Genomic DNA, 20689 nt, shown 5'->3' with positions numbered 1-20689 from the left:
GAGGTTTGTCTTAAAATTCAGAATTTTAACCGTTTAATTTGTTCGAAAGGTCATGCAAATTTCATTAGCAAGAAGCAAGCAAATCGGAGATCACCCCAACAAATTTAGAAACTCTTATTTTATTGGAAAGAAAATTTGTAACAAAATTGGTCCATCCCTCATATTCTTGCTGGTTACAATTTTTCTTAAATCTAACGGTATCTTCATTATCCTTTTTTGTTTTAGATAAACAACACTTGTATTTTTTTAGGACGAATTCCCAGAAATTATAAATTGTTAATATTTAATTTTATTTTTACCCAACAATGTGTTTACATTGGCTGGTAAATTATCATTCAGGCAAAACTAGCAATAGTCCAAGCATAAAGAAACTCATCTTTTTGGCCATAATGCATTGCACATAAGCATTCACATAATTATGACCAAATGGCATTAAAGTGGGTTTAATAACCTTTTTCACTAAGGCTCTCTCTGGGTAGTATATACGACGATGACGCCGACCGCATGATCTAGGTTTACAAATTGTAAGGTGCTATGGTTGCGTTAGAATCGCACCACTTGAAATCGGGTTTTGAAACAAATTTGTGTAGACAAAGTTTTTGTAAGAAAAAAAAACAACAACACAATCCAAAACAATAGAAAGAAAATTTAAATAAACATTCAATACCAGATATATGTATGGGCACAAAACAAAAATTTACCCCAACAGTTGGTTGAAGAGAATGGATGGCCGGCTGGTATTGGGTAAGGTTGCTTGGTTGGTTGTTTGCTGGTTAGATGGTTGGTCATGGTGCCACAGTACATCAAGTACTTACAATGTTTATCTAACAACCATGAGCGCTCTACTCCTAGACGAAATCTAAATTTGTCTGGCCTAGTAAATTTTAAGGTGTCTATGCTGTTCTGTTTATCAGAGGGTAACAATCACAAATACTTATTTTCCAGAGAAAAAAAGAAAAGAAAAGAATAAAATTCAAACAGTGCCCATAAAATGGTTATTTTTTTAGAGCAGACAGAATGAATTAATGTAGTTATTTTTATAAATTAAAGAAAAATGGAGATGATCACTAATATATAAAAAATTAAGCAAGTTTTTAAAGATGGCAGGAAAACATGATCAGTGCGGGGATGAAAACTAAAATATTTAAATTGTACCAACGAGAGTAAAAAATTATTTTTTTTTGGGTTCAAATTGTATTAAATTTCACAAATAATGTATTGGAATAAAGAAGCCGAAAATATTTAAGATTGGGAACTTCACAATCAGGTTACCTCACACTTGCTGATATCTCACTCAAATTTGTCTATAACATGGCTTGACATGAGATAAGTTTGCACTGTCCCTTGATATTCGTGAGAAATGAGTAAATTTATTGTTTGATTGCAACGAGCTCAGAGGACAGTTGTAAAACAAAGCTTCTAGGGAAAAGTTTCATATTGGGTGGCTCATATGTAATGCAGCAGAGTAAATTGCTATACAATGACGCGCATAAGTATTGGTACACCAAATATTTTTTTTTTTTAAACCATATTTTAAAAGTGTTATGGATCTATTTTAATTAAAAAAAAATATTTTAATTTGGATTGTAACTACATTAAGAATCTAGATCATTTTTTATTTTAGAAAAAGTTTGTTCTTTCAATATTTAAATTACAAACAAGTATATACGGCCGTAAGTTCGGCCAGGCCGAATCTTATGTACCCTCCACCATGGATTGCGTAGAAACTTCTACGAAAGACTGTCATCCACAAATTTCAACTCACATGGTTGTTAAATATCATATACTACCACCACGTACCAAATTTCAACCAGATCGGATGAATTTTGCTCCTCCAAAAGGCACCGGAGGTCAAATCTGGGGATCGGTTTATATGGGAGCTATATATTATTATGGACTGATAGGAATCAATTCCTACATGGTTGTTGGATACCCTATACTAACATCACGTACCAAATTTCTACCGAATGGGAAGAATTTTGCTCCTCCAAGGTGCTCCGGAGATCAAATCTGGGGTTCGGTTTATAAGAGAGAAGTTCACCACTGTGGTATCACAATGGACTGAATAGTCTAAGTGAGCCTGATACATCGGGCTGCCACATAACCTAACCTAACCTAACCTATATGGGGGCTATATATAATTATGGACCGATATGGTCCGATTTTTGCATGGTTGTTAGAGACCATATACTAACACCATGTACCAAATTTCAGTCGGATCGGATGAAATTTGCTTCTCTAGAGGCCTCGCAAGCCATATTTGTGGGTCCGTTTATATGGGGGCTATACGTAAAAGTGGACCGATATGGCCCATTTGCAATACCATCCGACCTACATCAATAACAACTACTTGTGCCAAGTTTCAAGTCGATAGCTTGTTTCGTTCGGAAGTTAGCGTGATTTCAACAGACGGACGGACGGACGGACATGCTCAGATTGACTCAGAATTTCACCACGACCCAGAATATATACACTTTATGAGGTCTTAGAGCAATATTTCGATGTGTTACAAACGGAATGACAAAGTTAATATACCCCCCATCCTATGGTGGAGGGTATAAAAATCAAAACAAGGCAATTTTTTGAGGAACAAAAGTATTGGCACAGATATTTTTTGGTATATTTAGTACATTTAGTACATTTTGGACATTTTTTTGTTTTATAACAGCATCCAGCAGTCTTGACAATGAATGGACTATTTTTTGTTTGTTGTATTTATAACTATATTCTCCCATAATTCCATCAACACTGTACCTAATTTCATCAAAATCGTGGCTTAAACCTCCCTGGCGGAGGTTTCAGAATCGTTGAGAAGAGATATTGATGACAACAAAGTTGGATTTCTTGTACTTTTGGACCACTAAAAAGCGTTTGATTCTGTTGATCATCAAAATCTGGCCATGAAATTGAGACGTTTCTTTAAATTCGCATCAACCGCATTGGACCTGATTACGTCGTACACAGAAAAAAATTTCACGAACATTTTTCCAATTAAAATCTTAATTGAGTTTTAAAAAATGTTCAATTAAAAATTTAATTGAATCAACAAATTTTTTAATTGAAATAAAAATCAATCACACAAATTAATAGTATCAATTAAGTTTTTAATTGGATCAATTAATTTTTTAATTGACTGCCAATTAATTTTTTAATTGATACGATCATTTCTGTAATTGAAGACATTTCAATTAAAAACCTATTTGGATCAATTAATTTCGTGATTGAATCAGAAAAAAAATTTTTGTGTGTACCTTAAGGACAGGATTCAAACAGTTTATAGTGGAGGCGATAGATCGGGACCTCTACCTGTATATAAGGGTGTGCCACAGGGGTCCATTATAGGTCCGTTATTATTCTCACTATGTGCCAACGATCTCCCCCTACAATTAGAGCATTGCAAGACTGTCATATATGCTGATGACGTCCAGGTTTTCCTGAGCGGCAATGTTAACAATGATTGATTAACCGTGTATTTAATTGGGCGAAGGCTAACGGATTATTGCTGAGCCCTACGAAATCGAAATAATACACAGGAACAAGCATTTCCACCCGGATATTATTATAAATGATCAGCAGGTAGATGTTGTCACCAGAGCGAAGAATTTAGGAGTAATTTTCAATAGTTCACTTAGTTGGACAGATCATGTCAATTCTGCTAGCATAAGTCTAGGTTAAGAGCGCTGTGGTTTAGCCATTCCTATACGCCACTGAACATACGAATTCTCTTGGCGAAAACTTTACTGGTACCAGGACTGATTTAGGCTGTGAACTTTTTGCTAATTGTGACTCGGGGAGTCTACGGAGGTTAAATATTGCCTTCAATAGCATCATCCGTCATGTGTATGGACTGAATATGCGACAACGGGTCACACATCTAGCGAATTCTCTGTATGGATTTAGTTTTCAGACTCTCCTCAATTCAAAGGCTTTGATATTTTTGCAGAAACTAATAGTAAAACGGACATCGGATAACTTGTATTACAAATTGAGATTCACAAGATCAAGCAGAGGAAGAAAAATAATACCATTTAGGCGTCGATGTCTTTTTTCCGAATGGCATTTCTTTATCAGTACAATACGTCTTTGGAACACATTACCAAGCAACATACAAAGCATCAGCAACCCATTTATTTTTAAAAAGCGAATACTTCAATTGTATCGGAATTAATTTACATCTATCTTGTCCTTCATAAACTTCTTTTTTACATACTATCACGTCTTTGCATTTAAATGTTAAATTTTCTACGATATTATTATAAATACTAATAACATATCACTTTTCAAAAATCATTAATTATATAAATTATTACTATTTAAAAGAAATGTTTTTCCTCATTTTTTTATAAAATTTCCCATTATATGAATTATTGTAATCCTACACACAAAAATTTTTTTTTCTGATTCAATCACGAAATTAATTGATCCAATTAATTTTTAATTGAAATGTCTTCAATCACAGAAATGATAGTATCAATTAAAAAAATTAATTGAAGGTCAATTAAAAAGTTAATTGATCCAATTAAAAAATTAATTGATACTATTATTTTTGTGATTGATTTTTGTTTCAATTAAAAAATTTGTTGAATCAATTACATTTTTAATTGAATATTTTTTAAAAGTCAATTAAAATTTTAATTGGAACATTTTTCGTGAATTTTTTTTGTGTGTAGTTAAGATGGATATTATTTCAACTATTGAAATCTGCACTATAATTATAGGACATTGTCTTGCGGTGTAGAAATATACAAATAAATAAATAAAAAATAAATAAACATTGCCAGGCGGACGGATACCAAGGACTAAACCAACTCAGGATGTGGTTCTCAGTGGATCGGTATATATTTTATGGAGCTTAAGATCAATTTTTTCTGGAAGGCACTAATATATGTGGTTTAGGGAGCTGTACGTATGTGCGGCACTGTATATATTTTATTATTGAAAAGGAACAAAATTTCTCAAATAACATTAAATTGTACAATCAGTTAAGATTTGTTCGAATTGGCTACCAATAATTGTGGTGTTCAAAGCCATCACACCCTGCACGAAAGTGGTTCTGTGGAATTTTGGCCCATTCCGGGGGCTCTACGAAATAAAGTCCCAAGGAGAAAATCAAAGAATGCCCTAAAAAATTGGGTGTTTTTTCACAATGAAATAAATCCCCATTTCAATTATGAAATAACGCCCCAATTTTATATATGGATTAACACCCCAAAATTTTGACTTAAGACTAAAGTTTTAATTACACCAACAAACTAATTCAGTCAAATTCAAATAACCCAAATTAGCAATAAATATACATATACAATGTGAAAGCTTGCTTCGAGGATTTGTGGTAATGGATCCTATTGGCAACAAAAGATATTTTTTTAGTGTTATCTGAAATAAAGAACTGTTTTTTTTTTTTTAAACATACATGGTACTTAAGGAGTACCAGAGCTCCAGTGGATTGGGACACTTTCAAGATGAATCTGAACAAGAACTGAGAAGGACTCAGCATAACTCTTGGAATGATTACTGTAACAGTATTGAGAATACGTCCGAGGCTTCCAGACTACGGAAGGTACTAGCATCCACTAACTCCGCTCCAGGTTTCATTAAAACATCGGAGGGCAATTGGACAACGTCCAGTGAGGAGACGTTGGAGGTACTTTGGACAAGATGAATCTGAGAGGATATAAACGAGAACTGAGAAGGGCTCAGCATAACTCTTGGAATGATTACTGTAGCAGTATTGAGAATACACCCAAGGCTTCCACTAACTCCGCTCCAGGTTTCATTACAACATCGGAGGGCAATTGGACAACTTTTAGTGAGGAGACGTTTGAGGTACTTTTGGAAACACATTTTCCCGAAAATCAGACGGTTGAACCATGTTCTGGCGGTGGAACAAAGACTCAGCAGTCATTTCCTATCGTGGAACTTGTATAGGAATCTAGAATAAAATGGGCTTTAAATAGTTTTGGACCATTCAAATCCCCCGGTCCGCCGGAGTTACAAGCAGTGACTGAAAGAATTATCCCTTGATTGACGGGATATATAAAGGATGTATAAACTTAGCATATATTCCGGAAAAGTGGGGGGAACCAAAGTCGTTTTCATAGCTAAAGCGGAAATGGTCTCTCACTTGAGTGCGAAGGATTTCCAACCAATCAGCTTATCCTGATTCCTACTTAAGACTCTGGATAATAGATATTTACCTTAGAACTAGCATCGACTCAAGATTGCTCTCGAAACAACAGCATGCATACTCGAAGTGCAGTTCTACTGAGACCGCATTGCATGAACTAGTCAGCTTTATAGAAAGCTCACTATCTGTCAATGAATACACAATTGTGGCTTTTCTAGACATCGAAGGGTCATTCAATAATGTCCATCCGAACTCGATATTAAATGGACTGACAACTCTGTATGATCCAGGTATACTTAGGCTGTTAGACGAACTTCTAACGAATCGACGTATTTCAGCCACACTAGAACATGCAAACATACAAAGGTATGCGGACAGAGGCACTCCCCAAGGAGGAGTTCTATCACCTCTTCTTTGGAATGTTGCTATAAACAATCTTCTGGATTCTCTCGAAAAAGAAGGATAAAAGTGGTGGCATACGCAGATGATGTGGCCCCAGCAAGCAAGGGAAAATTCCCATCCATAATCAGAGATATTATACAGAGAGCCCTACGGATGACTGAGATAAAGGCGAAAGCGAATGGTCTTGGGGTAAATCTTGTAAAGACAGACCTAGTACTGCAAAGATCGCAAAACTCCCACGGTTAAGCCCATATCCTTAGGGGGTATTGAAATTCCTTTTGGTGAGTGTGCAAAATACCTAGGCGTTATTTTGGACAGAAAGCTGAACTTTAAGCTTAATATTGAAGAAAGGGCGAGAAAAGCCACGGTAGCTTTGTACTCGTGCAAAAAGGCAATAGGAAAAGAGCGGGGACTAAAACCCAAAAATTGTGCATTGGCTATATACGGCAGTGGTTAGACCTAAAATGCTATATGGTGTTGTAGTCTGGTGGCCGGCACTTCAGCAGCCGATAGGTTTAGACAAAGTTCAGCGTATGGCCTGGTTGTGTATCTCAGGCGCATTCAGTAAGACAGGAACAGATTCCCTTAATGTCATGCTGCATCTATTGCCTTTAGACATTTTGGCCAAACAGTCAGCTGCAACAACGGCTGTACGGTTACGCGAGCTATCACTTTGGTCTGAAAAAAGGTACGGTCACAGTTCGGTCCTCAAAATAATGCCAGATGTGCCAAACGTAGTGGATTACAATGTAACGAAACCGCTTTTCAACAAAAAGTTTGAAACTCTAATTCCCAACAGTGAGGCGTGGTGCACACAGACCCCAGTGAATAAACGATGTATAGATTTCTACACTGATGGCTTCAAATTCGATGGACGAGTTTCGGAGTATATTCTAAAGACCTGGAAGTTCGAATAGTGAAAAGATTACCTGATCACTGTAGTGTTTCAGGCTAACATATTAGCAATAAGAGAGGTGGCGAATTGGCTGAGAAGTAATGTTAGCATCAATATATACTCAGACAGTCAACGTGCAATCAAAACCTTGGATTCTGTGTTCCTTAACTCGAAAACGGCCATCGAATGCCGCAAATCTCTCAATGAGATGGCTGAGCAGTACAATATTCACCTAATATTGGTGCTTGGCCATAGGAACATACCGGGGAACTGCGAGTTAGCAAGGCTATGAACTACCGTACATATTCCAGGGGAACTAGAATCTGTTGGTATGCCTCTGGCTACATGCAAGTTCTTACTGCGTGAGAAGGCTGTTATGATGGCAAATAACAGGTTGGCTGATAAGTCCCCGGTCTAACAAAGAAAAACACATTTTTTTGTCATAATTCGTTTTTATTATTCAACATAGTTCCCTTCAAGAGCGATACAACGATTATAACGACCTTCCAATTTTTTGATAACATTTTGGTAGTACTCCTTCGGTTTTGCCTCAAAATAGGCCTCAGTTTCGGTGATCACCTCTTCATTGCAGCCAAATTTTTTCCCTGCGAGCATCCTTTTGAGGTCTGAGAACAAGAAAAAGTCGCTGGGGGCCAGATCTGGAGAATACGGTGGGTGGGGAAGCAATTCGAAGCCAAATTCATGAATTTTTGCCATCGTTCTCAATGATGTGGCACGGTGCGTTGTCTTGGTGGAACAACACTTTTTTCTTCTTCTTATGGGGCCGTTTTGCCGCGATTTCGACCTTCGCTCCAATTTCGCTCCAATAACGCCATATAATAGTCACTTTTGATGGTTTTTCCCTTCTCAAGATAATCGATAAAAATTATTCCTAAGCTTAAGACCCTAGCAGTCATAGCTTACAATTATATTTATAATTTTATTATCAATTTATGTTTAATTGATAAATAAATAAATAAATAAAAATTATTCCTTGCGCATCCCAAAAAAACAGAGGCCATTACTTTGACAGCGGACTTTTGAGTCTTTCCACGCATCGGAGACGGTTCACCGGTCGCTGTCCACTCAGCCGACTGTCGATTGGACTCAGAAGTGTAGTGATGGAGCCATGTTTCATCCATTGTCACATAACGAGGGAAAAACTTGGGTGTATTACGAGTTAACAACAGCAAACACCGCTCAGAATCATCAACACGTTGTTGTTTTTGGTCAAATGTGAGCTCGCGCGGCACCCATTTTGCACAGAGCTTCCGCATATCCAAATATTGATGAATGATATGACCAACGCGTTCCTTTAATATCTTTAAGGCCTCTGCTATCTCGATCAACTTCATTTTACGGTCATTCAAAATCATTTTGGGGATTTTTTTGATGTTTTCGTCGGTAACCACCTCTTTCGGGCGTCCACTGCGTTCACCGTCCTCTGAGCTGATTTCACCACGCTTGAATTTTGCATACCAATCAAGTATTGTTGATTTCCCTGGGGCAGAGTCCGGAAACTCATTATCAAGTCAAGTGTTTGCTTCCACCGTATTTTTTCCCTTCAGAAAACAGTATTTTATCAAAACACGAAATTTCTTTTTTCCATTTTTTTTCACAATAACAAAAGTTGCTTCACAAAAGACGCTCTATCTCACAAACTAATTCACTTACAGACGTCAAATTTTGACACGAATCATTTGAAGGTTGGTACTATATAAAAATAATATGTATTTAATACAAGCGACGCCATCTATGTGTCAGACCGGGGACTTATCAGCCAACCGATGGGGAAAATTGCAAGGGTTGTAACGACACCAAGCAAATATGGCCCCATTTAGACTTAAACCGCACACTAAACATGCTAGTGTTCTCAAGACGTCAGCTATCACTCCTGATATCTGCTATAACGGGCCACTGCCTGAGAGGCGACTTTGCAACTATAGTGAACACACAAGACATTTAATTCATATAGAAAATTTGTATGTTTACATTTTTTTCTACGTGTAATCCCATTCTTACTCACCTCTAATTACATTCCAAAACTTATATAACGATTTTAGTAATTATTACAGATATCTAAGAGTACTTTAGTTGCACTACAATGTTTCCTGCATATGGAGACAATGCATTGAATGTAGTACCTTTCATTCAACCTACACCATTATTCTTTCTCCATTAATCTCCACATATTTCTATGATTAATGATGGTCATTAATTTATGTTACATTCATATTTAGTATTTGTTTTAGTTTATTACAAAACAATGTTGTGTTTTTTTTTTATTATATACAATTCTTTGCAATAATAAATGATGATGGGATTTTTGTTTTTATTTCAAACATAAACTCTACTCCATAGGTTTCTCCAATAATTTGGCATTGCAATTGACTGTGAAATATGTTTTTTTTTCGTTCAATTTATAAACTACTTTTTTCACTTGAATTTAAAATATCAAGAGATTTGAAATGCAGCAAGGTGGTCGCTCTATTCTATAACAATGTTTTAAAACACACAATAAAAAAATGTATAATAACTTTGTAAATAACAATAAATCACAATTGGAATTCTATTAATTGCAAAGAGCTACTGTTTAAGGTCCGAATTGACTCCCCGGGGGCATGAGAGAGAAGGTATGGCATTCATTAATTTTCCTATAAATTGTTTTTTTCGGACTTCTGAAAGACTCTGATCTCCATGCTTTAATTTTAAATAATAAAAATGCTAAACATTATAAAGAAAACATTTTAAATATTTTGGTTTGGTGGCTAAACAGGCACATACATTTTCTTTTAAATTGATCACTCTCTGGGGCATTTAGCCCAAGATTGTGGAATTCGTTTCATTTCACCTGGCCGCCTTCTTGGATGTTGTTTTCCTACACCTTTCCACTCGACTGTCAATCATAATATTTATGAATTTTTTTGTTCTCCCTTTGGGATTTTTATCGAAAACATTTGCATTGTTCTTGTTTTCCATTTGGTTGCTCTTGAAATGTTTGTCTTCTTGATTCTTGTGTAGAGAGTAGGTGTGTTAGTGTGTGCGTGTTATTTGTAATATTCTTTTCTGGCTTTCAACTCTTTTTTTCTCTCTCTCGACAGTTATTTTCTGTCAGTTTTGACTTTTAAGTGTAGCCTCAACCTTTTACACATTCAATACCAAGAATTTTGTCGGTTTTAAGGATTTCTTTGACCGCTTTTACAAATCCTTTTTAAATATTTTGCTTTAGATCCTTATCATTTACCTAAATTTGTTTACTTATCGACTTCTTTTTTATTTATTTTTTTTTATATTTTAGGTGAATATATTCGTTTACCTTTGGATGAAATTCTTAATGACGTTATACAATTTGCTGAATTGGCTGGTGAATCAACAAACGAGGTAAGTTTAACAATATTTTTATATATATAACTTAAACATAAAAAGTAATAAAATAAAAAATTCTGTTTAAAAGATATTAAATTTGAATTTTTTTGTTTAAAAAGAAAATGTATTTTTTATTTAATTTCAATTGGTTTAAAAAAAAATCAGTTCACAGATCACTTCTATCGAAACAAAAAAGTTAATATTAACTTCGAAATAAAGAAACAGGTTCATTAAAATTAACACTCTGAAAAAAATATCCCCAAAAAAATTTTCAATTATTTTAATTAAAAGTTTATTGAAGTTGTAAAGGTAATTACTTAAAACAAGTATATACAGCAGTAAGTTCGGCCGGGCCGAATCTTAAATACCCACCACCATGAATCAAATATTAGGGTTTTCTCAGGGGGGTTTGATGACAGATATTCTCCCAAGCAGAGCAGATCAACTAGTACACTTCCCCAAGATAAATTTCAAGATTTTACCTATGAAGTCTATATCAGATTCTGGATTTATAAGAACCATTTTTGTTTCGAGTTTTAGAGGAATCATTAACATCTCTTGTAAGTGTGCAAGAAAATTATAAATAACGTCTTGATTTGAAATCTTAAATCTGTAGATTTTCACCCGAAAAGTAAAATCTGGAAATTTTACATTGAGTTTCAAGCAATTTTCATGATCAGTGCGCCTTCTATACCCTCAAGAAGTGAAATCGGTCTATATGGAGGCATTACCAAACCGATAAAAAACTAATCCGATACACGTTTTGTGAGCCTGAAATACCAGAATATTTACAATTTCCGGCAAATCGGATACAAACTACGGTTTCTAGAAACCCAAGGAGCTAAATCGGGAGATCGTTCTTATGGGGGCTATACTAAAATATGGACCGATACTCACCGTTTTCGGCACACCTCTTTATGGCTCGAAAATACCTTTAGATTTCCAATTTCAGGCAAATAGGATAAAAACTACGGTTTCTATAAGCCCAAGACCCCAAATCGGGAGGTCGGTTTATATGGGGACCATACCAAAACATGGACCGATACTCACCATTTAAGGCACACCTCTTTATGGTCCGAAAATACCTCTAGATTTCCAATTCCAGGCAAATAGGATAAAAACTACGGTTTCTATAAGCCCAAGACCCCAAATCGGGAGGTCGGTTTATATGGGGACCATACCAAAACATGGACCGATACTCACCATTTTAGGCACACATTTTTATGGTTCTAAAGTACCTCTCGATTTCCAATTTCAGGACAATTGAATAAAAACTGCGGATTCTAGAAGCTCAAGAAATAAAATCTGGAGATCGGTCTATATGGGGGCTATACCAAAACATAGGCCGTTAATCACAATTTTCGGCACACCTCTTTATGGTCCGAAAATACCTCTAGATTTCCAATTTCAGGCAAATTTGATGAAAACTACGGTTTCTATAAGCCCAAGAAGTAAAATCGGGAGATAGGTCTATATGGGGGCTATACCAAAACATTGACCGATACTCACCATTTGTGGCACACCTCTTTATGGTCATACAATACTTCTAGATCTCAAATTTCAGGCAAATTGGATAAAAACTACGATTTCTATAAGCCCAAGACCCCAAATCGGGAGGTCAGTTTATATGGGGACTATATGGACCGATATAGCCCATCTTCGAACTTGACCAGCCTGCAGACAAAAGACGAGTTTGTGCAAAATTTCAGCACGATTGCTCCATTATTGAAGACTGTAGCGTGATTACAACAGACAGACAGACGGACATGGTTAACTGATTGGCTGATAAGTCCCGGTCCGACACATAGATGGCGTCGCTAGTATTAAATGCATATTATTTTTATATAGTACTAACCTTCAAATGATTCGTGTCAAAATTTGACGTCTGTGCAAAATGGGAGCCGCGCGAGCTCACATTTGACCAAAAACAACAACGTGTTGATGATTCTGAGCGGTGTTTGCAGCTGTTAACTCGTAATACACCCGAGTTTTTCCGTCGATATATGACAATGGATGAAACATGGCTCCATCACTACACTTCTGAGTCCAATCGACAGTCGGCTGAGTGGATTGCGACCGGTGAACCGTCTTCGAAGCGTGGAAAGACTCAAAAGTCCGCTGGCAAAGTAATGGCCTCTGTTTTTTGGGATGCGCATGGAATAATTTTTATCGATTATCTTGAGAAGGGAAAAACCATCAACAGTGACTATTATATGGCGTTATTGGAGCGTTTGAAGGTCGAAATCGCCGCAAAACGGCCCCATATGAAGAAGAAAAACTTATTATACCCCCGTCACCATTCTATGGTGGGTGGTGGGTATAAAAAAGTGTTGTTCCACCAAGACAACGCACCGTGCCACAAGTCATTGAGAACGATGGAAAAAATTCATGAATTTGACTTCGAATTGCTTCCCCAATAGCACAGAAAAAAATTTCACGAAAATTTTTCCAATTAAAATCTTAATTGATTTTTAAAAAATATTCAATTAAAAATTTAATTGATTCAACAAATTTTTTAATTGAAATAAAAATCAATCACACAAATTAATAGTATCAATTAAATATTTAATTGGATCAATTAATTTTTTAATTGACTGTCAATTAATTTTTTAATTGATACTATCATTTCTGTGATTGAAGACATTTCAATTAAAAAAATAATTGGATCAATTAATTTCGTGATTGAATCAGAAAAAATTTTTTTGTGTGTGGTGATCGCCGAAACTGAGGCCTATTTTGAGGCAAAACCGAAGGAGAACTACCACAATGGAATCAAAAAATTGGAAAGTCGTTATAATCGTTGTATCGCTCTTGAAGGGAACTATGTTGAATAATAAAAACGAATTTTGACAAAATAAATGTGTTTTTCATTGTTAGACCGGGGACTTATCAGCCAACCTGTTAAGTTAAGAAAATGATAGACAATTTTTAAATTTGGTTTGAATTGTAATATGAATTATCCCAATTAACATTTTAATAAAATAAAAAATATTTCCAATTAAAAATTTAGGTTTTAATTTTATTCGGAAATAATTAGTTTTTATCCAAAGAAATATCGCACTACAATTATAATGGGAAAATTTTAAGAAAGTAGCAACTCTTATAAAATAATTAGAACACAAAAAAAAAATTTTTTTAATCCATTAACGAAATTAATTGATCAAATTAATTTTTTTAGTAGAAATGTCTTCTATCACAGAAATGATAGTATCAATTAAAAAATTAATTGAAAGTCAATAAAAAAATTAATTGATACTATTAATTTTTGTGATTGATTTTTGTTTCAATTAAAAAATTTGATGAATCAATTAAATTTGTAATTGAATATTTTTTAAAACTCAATTAAGGCTTTAATTGGAAAATTTTTCGTGGAATTTTTTTTCTGTGAAATTATTTCATCTAAAGGTAAAATAATTATAAGTAAATAAATAATAGAATAATAATTAAATAAATAATAATAGAAAATTGAAAAAAAAGACAATTAAAAAAAATATTACAATTTTAACGGAATCAATTAAAACAAGTATATTCAGTAGTAAGTTCGACCGGGCCGTATCTTAAATACCCACCACCATGAATCAAATATATTAGTTTCCTTTGAAAATTTCAGGGGGGGGGGGGTGGGGGGGGTTTGATGATAGATATTTTCCCAAGCAGATCAGTTCAACCAGTATGCTTCCCGAGGATAAATGTAAAGATTTTACCTATGAAGACTAGATCAAATTCTGGATTTATAAGAACAATTTTTTTTTTTTGAGTTTTAGAGGAATCATAAACATCTCTTGTAAGTGTGCCAGAAACAGGTTGAAATAACGCCTTGATTTGAAATCTAAAATCTGTGGATTTTTACCACAATTATTTAAATGATTACGAGAAGTAAAATTTGGAATTTTTACTTTCAGTTTCAAGCAATTTTCATGATCACCTTCTGTCCCCTCAAGATCTGAAATCAGTCTATATAGAGGCCTTACCAAATGGACCGATAAAAACTAATCCATACCCACTTTTTTGTGGGTCTAAAATGCCAGTATATTTTCAATTTGTGACGAATTTAATAAAAACTACAATTTCTAGAAACCCTAAGAGTTAAATCGGGAGATCGGTCTAATGGGGACTATGCCAAAAACATGGAGGGATACGCACCGACCCCAAATCGGAGAGCCGGTTTATAAGCGGGCTATATCAAAAACTGTACCGATACACAATATGTTCGACACACCACTTTATGGTCCTAGAATACCTCTAGATATCCAATTTCAGGCAAATTGGGTAAAAACTACGGATTTTAGAAGCCCAAGAAGTAAAATCGGGAGATCGGTCTAAATGGGGGCTATATCAAAATATAAATATAAGAAATAAATTAATTTTTTATTGAAGTATATTTCTTATTTCTAAAAAATGTTCGTGATTGAAGCAATTTAAATTAAAAAATTAATTAAAATTTCATGATTGAATCAAAAAACAAATTCTGTGTAGAAGTTGTAGTGATTCTAGGTTGCTCTCACAAAACGGTAATGGCTTAATGGTCTATTTAGGTTATTTCCTTTATCGAAATCCCACATGTATCGATGATTACACAATTCTGGCTTTTCTAGATCCTGAAGTAACATTCATTGGTCTGTCAAATTTACAGGGTAGCAGATACGAAGTTTTATCACACAGAAAAAAATATCACCAAAATATTTCCAATTAAAATGTTGATTCAATTTTGAAATGTAATCAATTAAAAGAAATAACTGATATAATTATCTTTTTAAGCAATTAATCTCAGAAATGACAGTATCAATCGCAGAATTAATTAGAAATAAAAAGATACACTTATTAATATATTAATTGATTTCTTTAGCTGATAGCCTAAGTAGTTAATGCTAGATTTTTCTCTATTATTCTTATATTTACAGTACTTTGTATTAACTTTTTTTTAATGATTCATTTAAAACGTTAATTGACTTTTTTCGTAAAATTTAATTTAATAATATTATATTCTTATCGATTTATAAATATTTCAAGGCTTGATGAAGCAATTTTATTCAAATTTTTAAAGAGTACATATGATTTAGTATTTCTGCATGTACTTTCAGAAAAATATAGATTTTAGTTTCAATTACGAAATTAATTGTACTATTTTTTAATTTAAATTATTTCAATAATAAAATAATTGATCCGATTAAAAATTTAATTGATTCACGTAATTTTTTTTAATATTGTTTCTATCAAATAATTTAATTCTATCAATAATTTGTTTAATAGCATTCAAATTAAATTCAATTTAAATATTGATTGCAAAAATATGATATTTTTTCTGTGTGGTTGATTTTTTCTTTAGGCTTGAATAAAAATGTATAGAACCAACGATATATAGTATGTCTATATAAGAACTAATTGTTTCTGACCAATATTTTCAATTATATTTTTAATTTGAAATCTTTTTTTTTATTTAATTACAATTCTAGTTTAGACAATTAATATTTTAATTAAAGACTAACTTAATTTTTTTAATTTGATTAAACATTTAATTAATAAGTTCTCCTATGATAATGGCATTCGTAAAGAGAAGGTTGCAAATTATATCTTACACATAAAAAAATATGACTAAAATATTTTCAGTTAAAAAGTTAATTGAATTTGAAAACGTAATCAATTACACAATTGCCGGATACAATTAATATTTTAATCAAATTAAAAAAATAAAGTCAAAAAATGTTTCAGTATATACGCAGCAACAAATCCTTACAAATTTAATACGGTAGAGAACAATTCCACTTCCCTGAAAAGCCTAGTTTTACCAAAATTATCAAAAATTAATAAATTTTGCAACAAATTTGGTTTATCATCTTGTTTCTTCATTTTTTTTCATTTATAGGAAGACGATACTGGTGCCAGTACTTCCAAAGCTGCTGCAGCTAACCATAAGAATAAATTGAAATCAAATAAGAAAGAAGAAAACGAAGACGATCCCGATAATATTACATCAAACTCTACGGCCACAAAGAACACCACAAATCAAGGGCTTACAAGTGAAGGTGATGAGAAGAAAGACGATAAAGATTTAAAATCAGGCAGTACAAAACAAAACAACAAAGTCGTTACCACCAAAAAGAAACGTCGCAGCAATAACAAAGATCAACAAACCAAGAACTTGGTCGAAAATAACGACGCTGATACTGAAGACTACGTGGACGACGAAGAGACCGATACTGACGCTGACGACGTCGACGACGACGACGCCAATAACAACGACGATCTACCACAATCGGAGATTGAAGTCAGCTCACTACCATCACCACTGTTTGATTTAGATGACGAAGCAAACGAAGAACTAAACGACTTAAGTATGATGTTACATTCTTCAGCTCCCTTTGCCCCCCATCATCATCCGCATCATCCACACCATCCGCATCATCGTGGTGCTAGTGGTCCAGCCAGTGTTGGGGGTGCCCAGAACTATGGCGGTGTGAATAGTGCATTTCATCGTCAGCCCAGTTCTGGTGGTTTCCATCATGGTCATCATCAGGTGAGTGTCAGCGAAAAATGAATGGGATCATAATTTCATTCATTTAAGTAGAGTTTCTTTCGATATTCCTATTTCAGCTGGTCTCCTATTCCTAGGTCATATTTATTTATTGTTATTAATTAATCGTTTTATTTATTAATAAAAACTGGGAACTTCTACGATACGATTCTTGATAGGCTGGTTTGCTTACATTTGATTGAATTTCCTTTTGGCAGAGTTGATTGGGATGGACCACAAACTGTTTGTTTGCCTTGTATATTGACTTTCATTGCTTGATTTGTGTGTCTTTGCCAATCACTTTGTCAAGTGACTTCCCAAGCCATCATGCCCTATGTCATTAACAACCTTTGGCTATCTCAAGTGTTGGTGTTGTTGCAGCTTAAATTATTATTTGGCGAGCAACTTTGTTTTTAGGAATTTGTTTTGACAGTTTTTTATTTGCTATTTTGCCTATTCGGATAAAATTTTTTTGGGATTTCAACTCAAGTTGAACGTGGTTTTTGATTGCTCGGAATATTTAAGTTGACTGTCATCGTAATAGGTAGTAATATTTTCACAAAAATGTCTTTAGAAATAAAATTTTGACAAAATTTTCTATAGAAATAAAATTTTGACAAAATTTTCTATAGAAATAAAAATTGGAAAAAAATTCCTATAAAATAAAAAATTTGACAAAATTTTGTCAAAATTTTCTATAGAAATAAAATTTTGAAAAAATTTTCTATAGAAATAAAATTTGGACAAAATTTTCTATAGAAATAAATAAATTTGATAAGCATACTTTTCCTCTGTTGGTTAAGCTACACTTGTAGTTTAGGCTATGCATGACTTTAAGCTGAGATCAAAAACAACAATAACGATTGAAGAGAAGCCAACAATAACAAACAAAACGAAATAAAATTTGAACAAAATTTTCTATAAAAATAAAATTTGGACAAAATTTTCTATTGAAATAAAGTTTTGAAAAAAATTTCTGTAGTAATAAAATTTAAAAAAAAAAATTCTATAGAAATAAAATTTTTACAAAATTTTTGATAGAAATAAAATTTTGACAAAATTTTCTATTGTAGTAAAATTTTCTATAGAAATATAATTTTTAAAAATTTTTCTATAGAAATAAATTGTTGACAAAATTGTCTATAGAAATAAAACTTTGAGAAAATTGTCTATATAAATAAAATTTTGACAAAATTTTTATATAGAAATGAAATTTCTATAGAAATGAAATTTCGACAAAATTTTCTATAGAAAATTTTCAATAGAAATAAAATTTTGACAAAATTTTCTATAGAAATAAAATTTTGACAAAATTTTCCATAGAAATAAAATTTTACCAAAATTTTCTATAGAAATAAAATTTTGACAAAACTTTCTATAGAAATAAAATTTGCAGATATAAAATTTTTAACAAATTTTCTATAGAAATAAAATTTAATTTAATAAATATTGTAATAAAATTTTTCTACGGAAATAAAATTTTGACAAAACTTTCTATAGAAATAAAATTTTGGCAAAATTTTCTATAGAAATAAAATTTTGACAAAATTTTCCATAGAAATAAAATTTTACCAAAATTTTCTATAGAAATAAAATTTTGACAAAACTTCCTATAGAAATAAAATTTGCAGATATAAAATTTTGAACAAATTTACTATAGAAATAAAATTTAATTTAATAAATATTGTAATAAAATTTTTCTACGGAAATAAAATTTTGACAAAATTTTCTATAGACATAAAATTTTGACAAAATTTTCTATAGAAATACAATTTTGACAAAATTTTCTATAGAAATCCAATTTTGACAAAATTTTCTATAGAAATTAAATTTTGACAAAACTTTCTATAGAAATAGAATTTTTAGATATAAAAATTTGAACAAATTGTCTATAGAAATAAAATTTAATTTAATAAATATTGTAATAAAATTTTTCTATGGAAATAAAATTTTGACAAAACTTTCTATAGAAATAAAATTTTAACAAAACTTTCTATAGAAATAAATTTTGTAAAAATTTTCTATAGAAATAAAATTTTGGCATCATTTTCTATAGAAATAAAATTTTTGCAAAATTTTCTATAGAAATAAAATTTTTACAAAATTTTTCATAGAAATAAAATTTTGACAAAATTTTCTATTGTAGTAAAATTTTCTATAGAAATATAATTTTTAAAAATTTTTCTATAGAAATAAATTGTTGACAAAATTGTCTATAGAAATAAAACTTTGAGAAAATTGTCTATATAAAAAAAATTTTGACAACATTTTTATATAGAAATGAAATTTCGACAAAATTTTCTATAAAAATGAAATTTCGACAAAATTTTCTATAGAAATAAAATTTTGACAAAATTTTCTATGGAAATAAAATTTTGACAAAATGTTCTATAGAAATAAAATTTTGACAAAATTTTCCATAGAAATAAAATTTTACCAAAATTTTCTATAGAAATAAAATTTTGACAAAACTTTCTATAGAAATAAAATTTGCAGATATAAAATTTTGAACAAATTGTCTATAGAAATAAAATTTAATTTAATAAATATTGTAATAACATTTTTCTATTGAAATAAAATTTTGACAAAACTTTCTATAGAAATAAAATTTTGGCAAAATTTTCTATAGAAATAGAATTTTGACAAAATTTTTCATAGAAATAAAATTTTGACAAAATTTTCGATAAAAACAAAATTTTGACAAAATTTTCGATAAAAATAAAATTTTTACAAAATTTTCTCTAGAAATAAAATTTTGACAAAATTTTCTCTAGAAATAAATTTTTTACAAAATTTGTATATAAATACAATTTTGACAAAAGTTTCTAAAGAAATAAAATTTAGACAAAAGTTACTATAGAAATAAAATATTGACAAAATTTTCTATAGAAATAAAAATTTTGACAAAATATTCTATAGAAATAAAATTTTTACGAAATTTTCTATAGAATAAAAAATTTGACAAGATTATCTCTAGAAATAAGGTTTTGACTTAATTTTACATTTGATATAAAATATTGAAAAAATTTTGTATGGAAATAAAATTTTGACAAAATTTTCTATAGAAATAAAATTTTGACTACAACTTTAATGCAGCATTTAATCCATTAGCTTCCAGACCATTGTAAATACTAGCAAAAATCGAAGCCACAAAAAATTATTAATTATTAAATTATTTCATTCATCTTCAGAAGAAAAAGGGTCATCTGCCACCGCGTAACCCCTTTTATTATTCAAACTACACATAGATTTCAAGTGCTATGAAAATGATTTTTTATGCCAAGAAGACAACCCAGCAAGTAGGTGAATGAAGCATTAACCATTAAAGTGACAAAAAAAACAACATTCACAACTTTAACTTCATCTCATGTTAGAGAAGTTTTATCAA

The 20689-nt window shown here is 31.9% G+C and overlaps 1 protein-coding gene across 8 annotated transcripts in view; it reads left to right on the top strand.

The window, feature by feature from the left end:
• cnc (NFE2 like bZIP transcription factor cap-n-collar) overlaps positions 1 to 20689 on the top strand; it is a 297514-nt gene that overhangs the window by 235294 nt on the left and 41531 nt on the right. For all 8 annotated transcript variants that reach the window (XM_075291710.1, XM_075291709.1, XM_075291706.1 and 5 more), the window contains 2 exons: positions 10723 to 10805; positions 16654 to 17304. In XM_075291710.1, coding sequence (XP_075147825.1) covers positions 10723 to 10805; positions 16654 to 17304 — 734 coding nt within the window. The remainder of the gene's footprint in view (positions 1 to 10722; positions 10806 to 16653; positions 17305 to 20689) is intronic.

Source organism: Haematobia irritans, chromosome 1 (assembly GCF_050003625.1).
Source record: "Haematobia irritans isolate KBUSLIRL chromosome 1, ASM5000362v1, whole genome shotgun sequence".
NCBI classification, from domain to species: Eukaryota; Metazoa; Arthropoda; class Insecta; order Diptera; family Muscidae; genus Haematobia; species Haematobia irritans.
The sequence above is the reverse complement of the archived record's forward strand: the minus strand, read 5'-3'. Positions and strand labels throughout refer to the sequence as shown.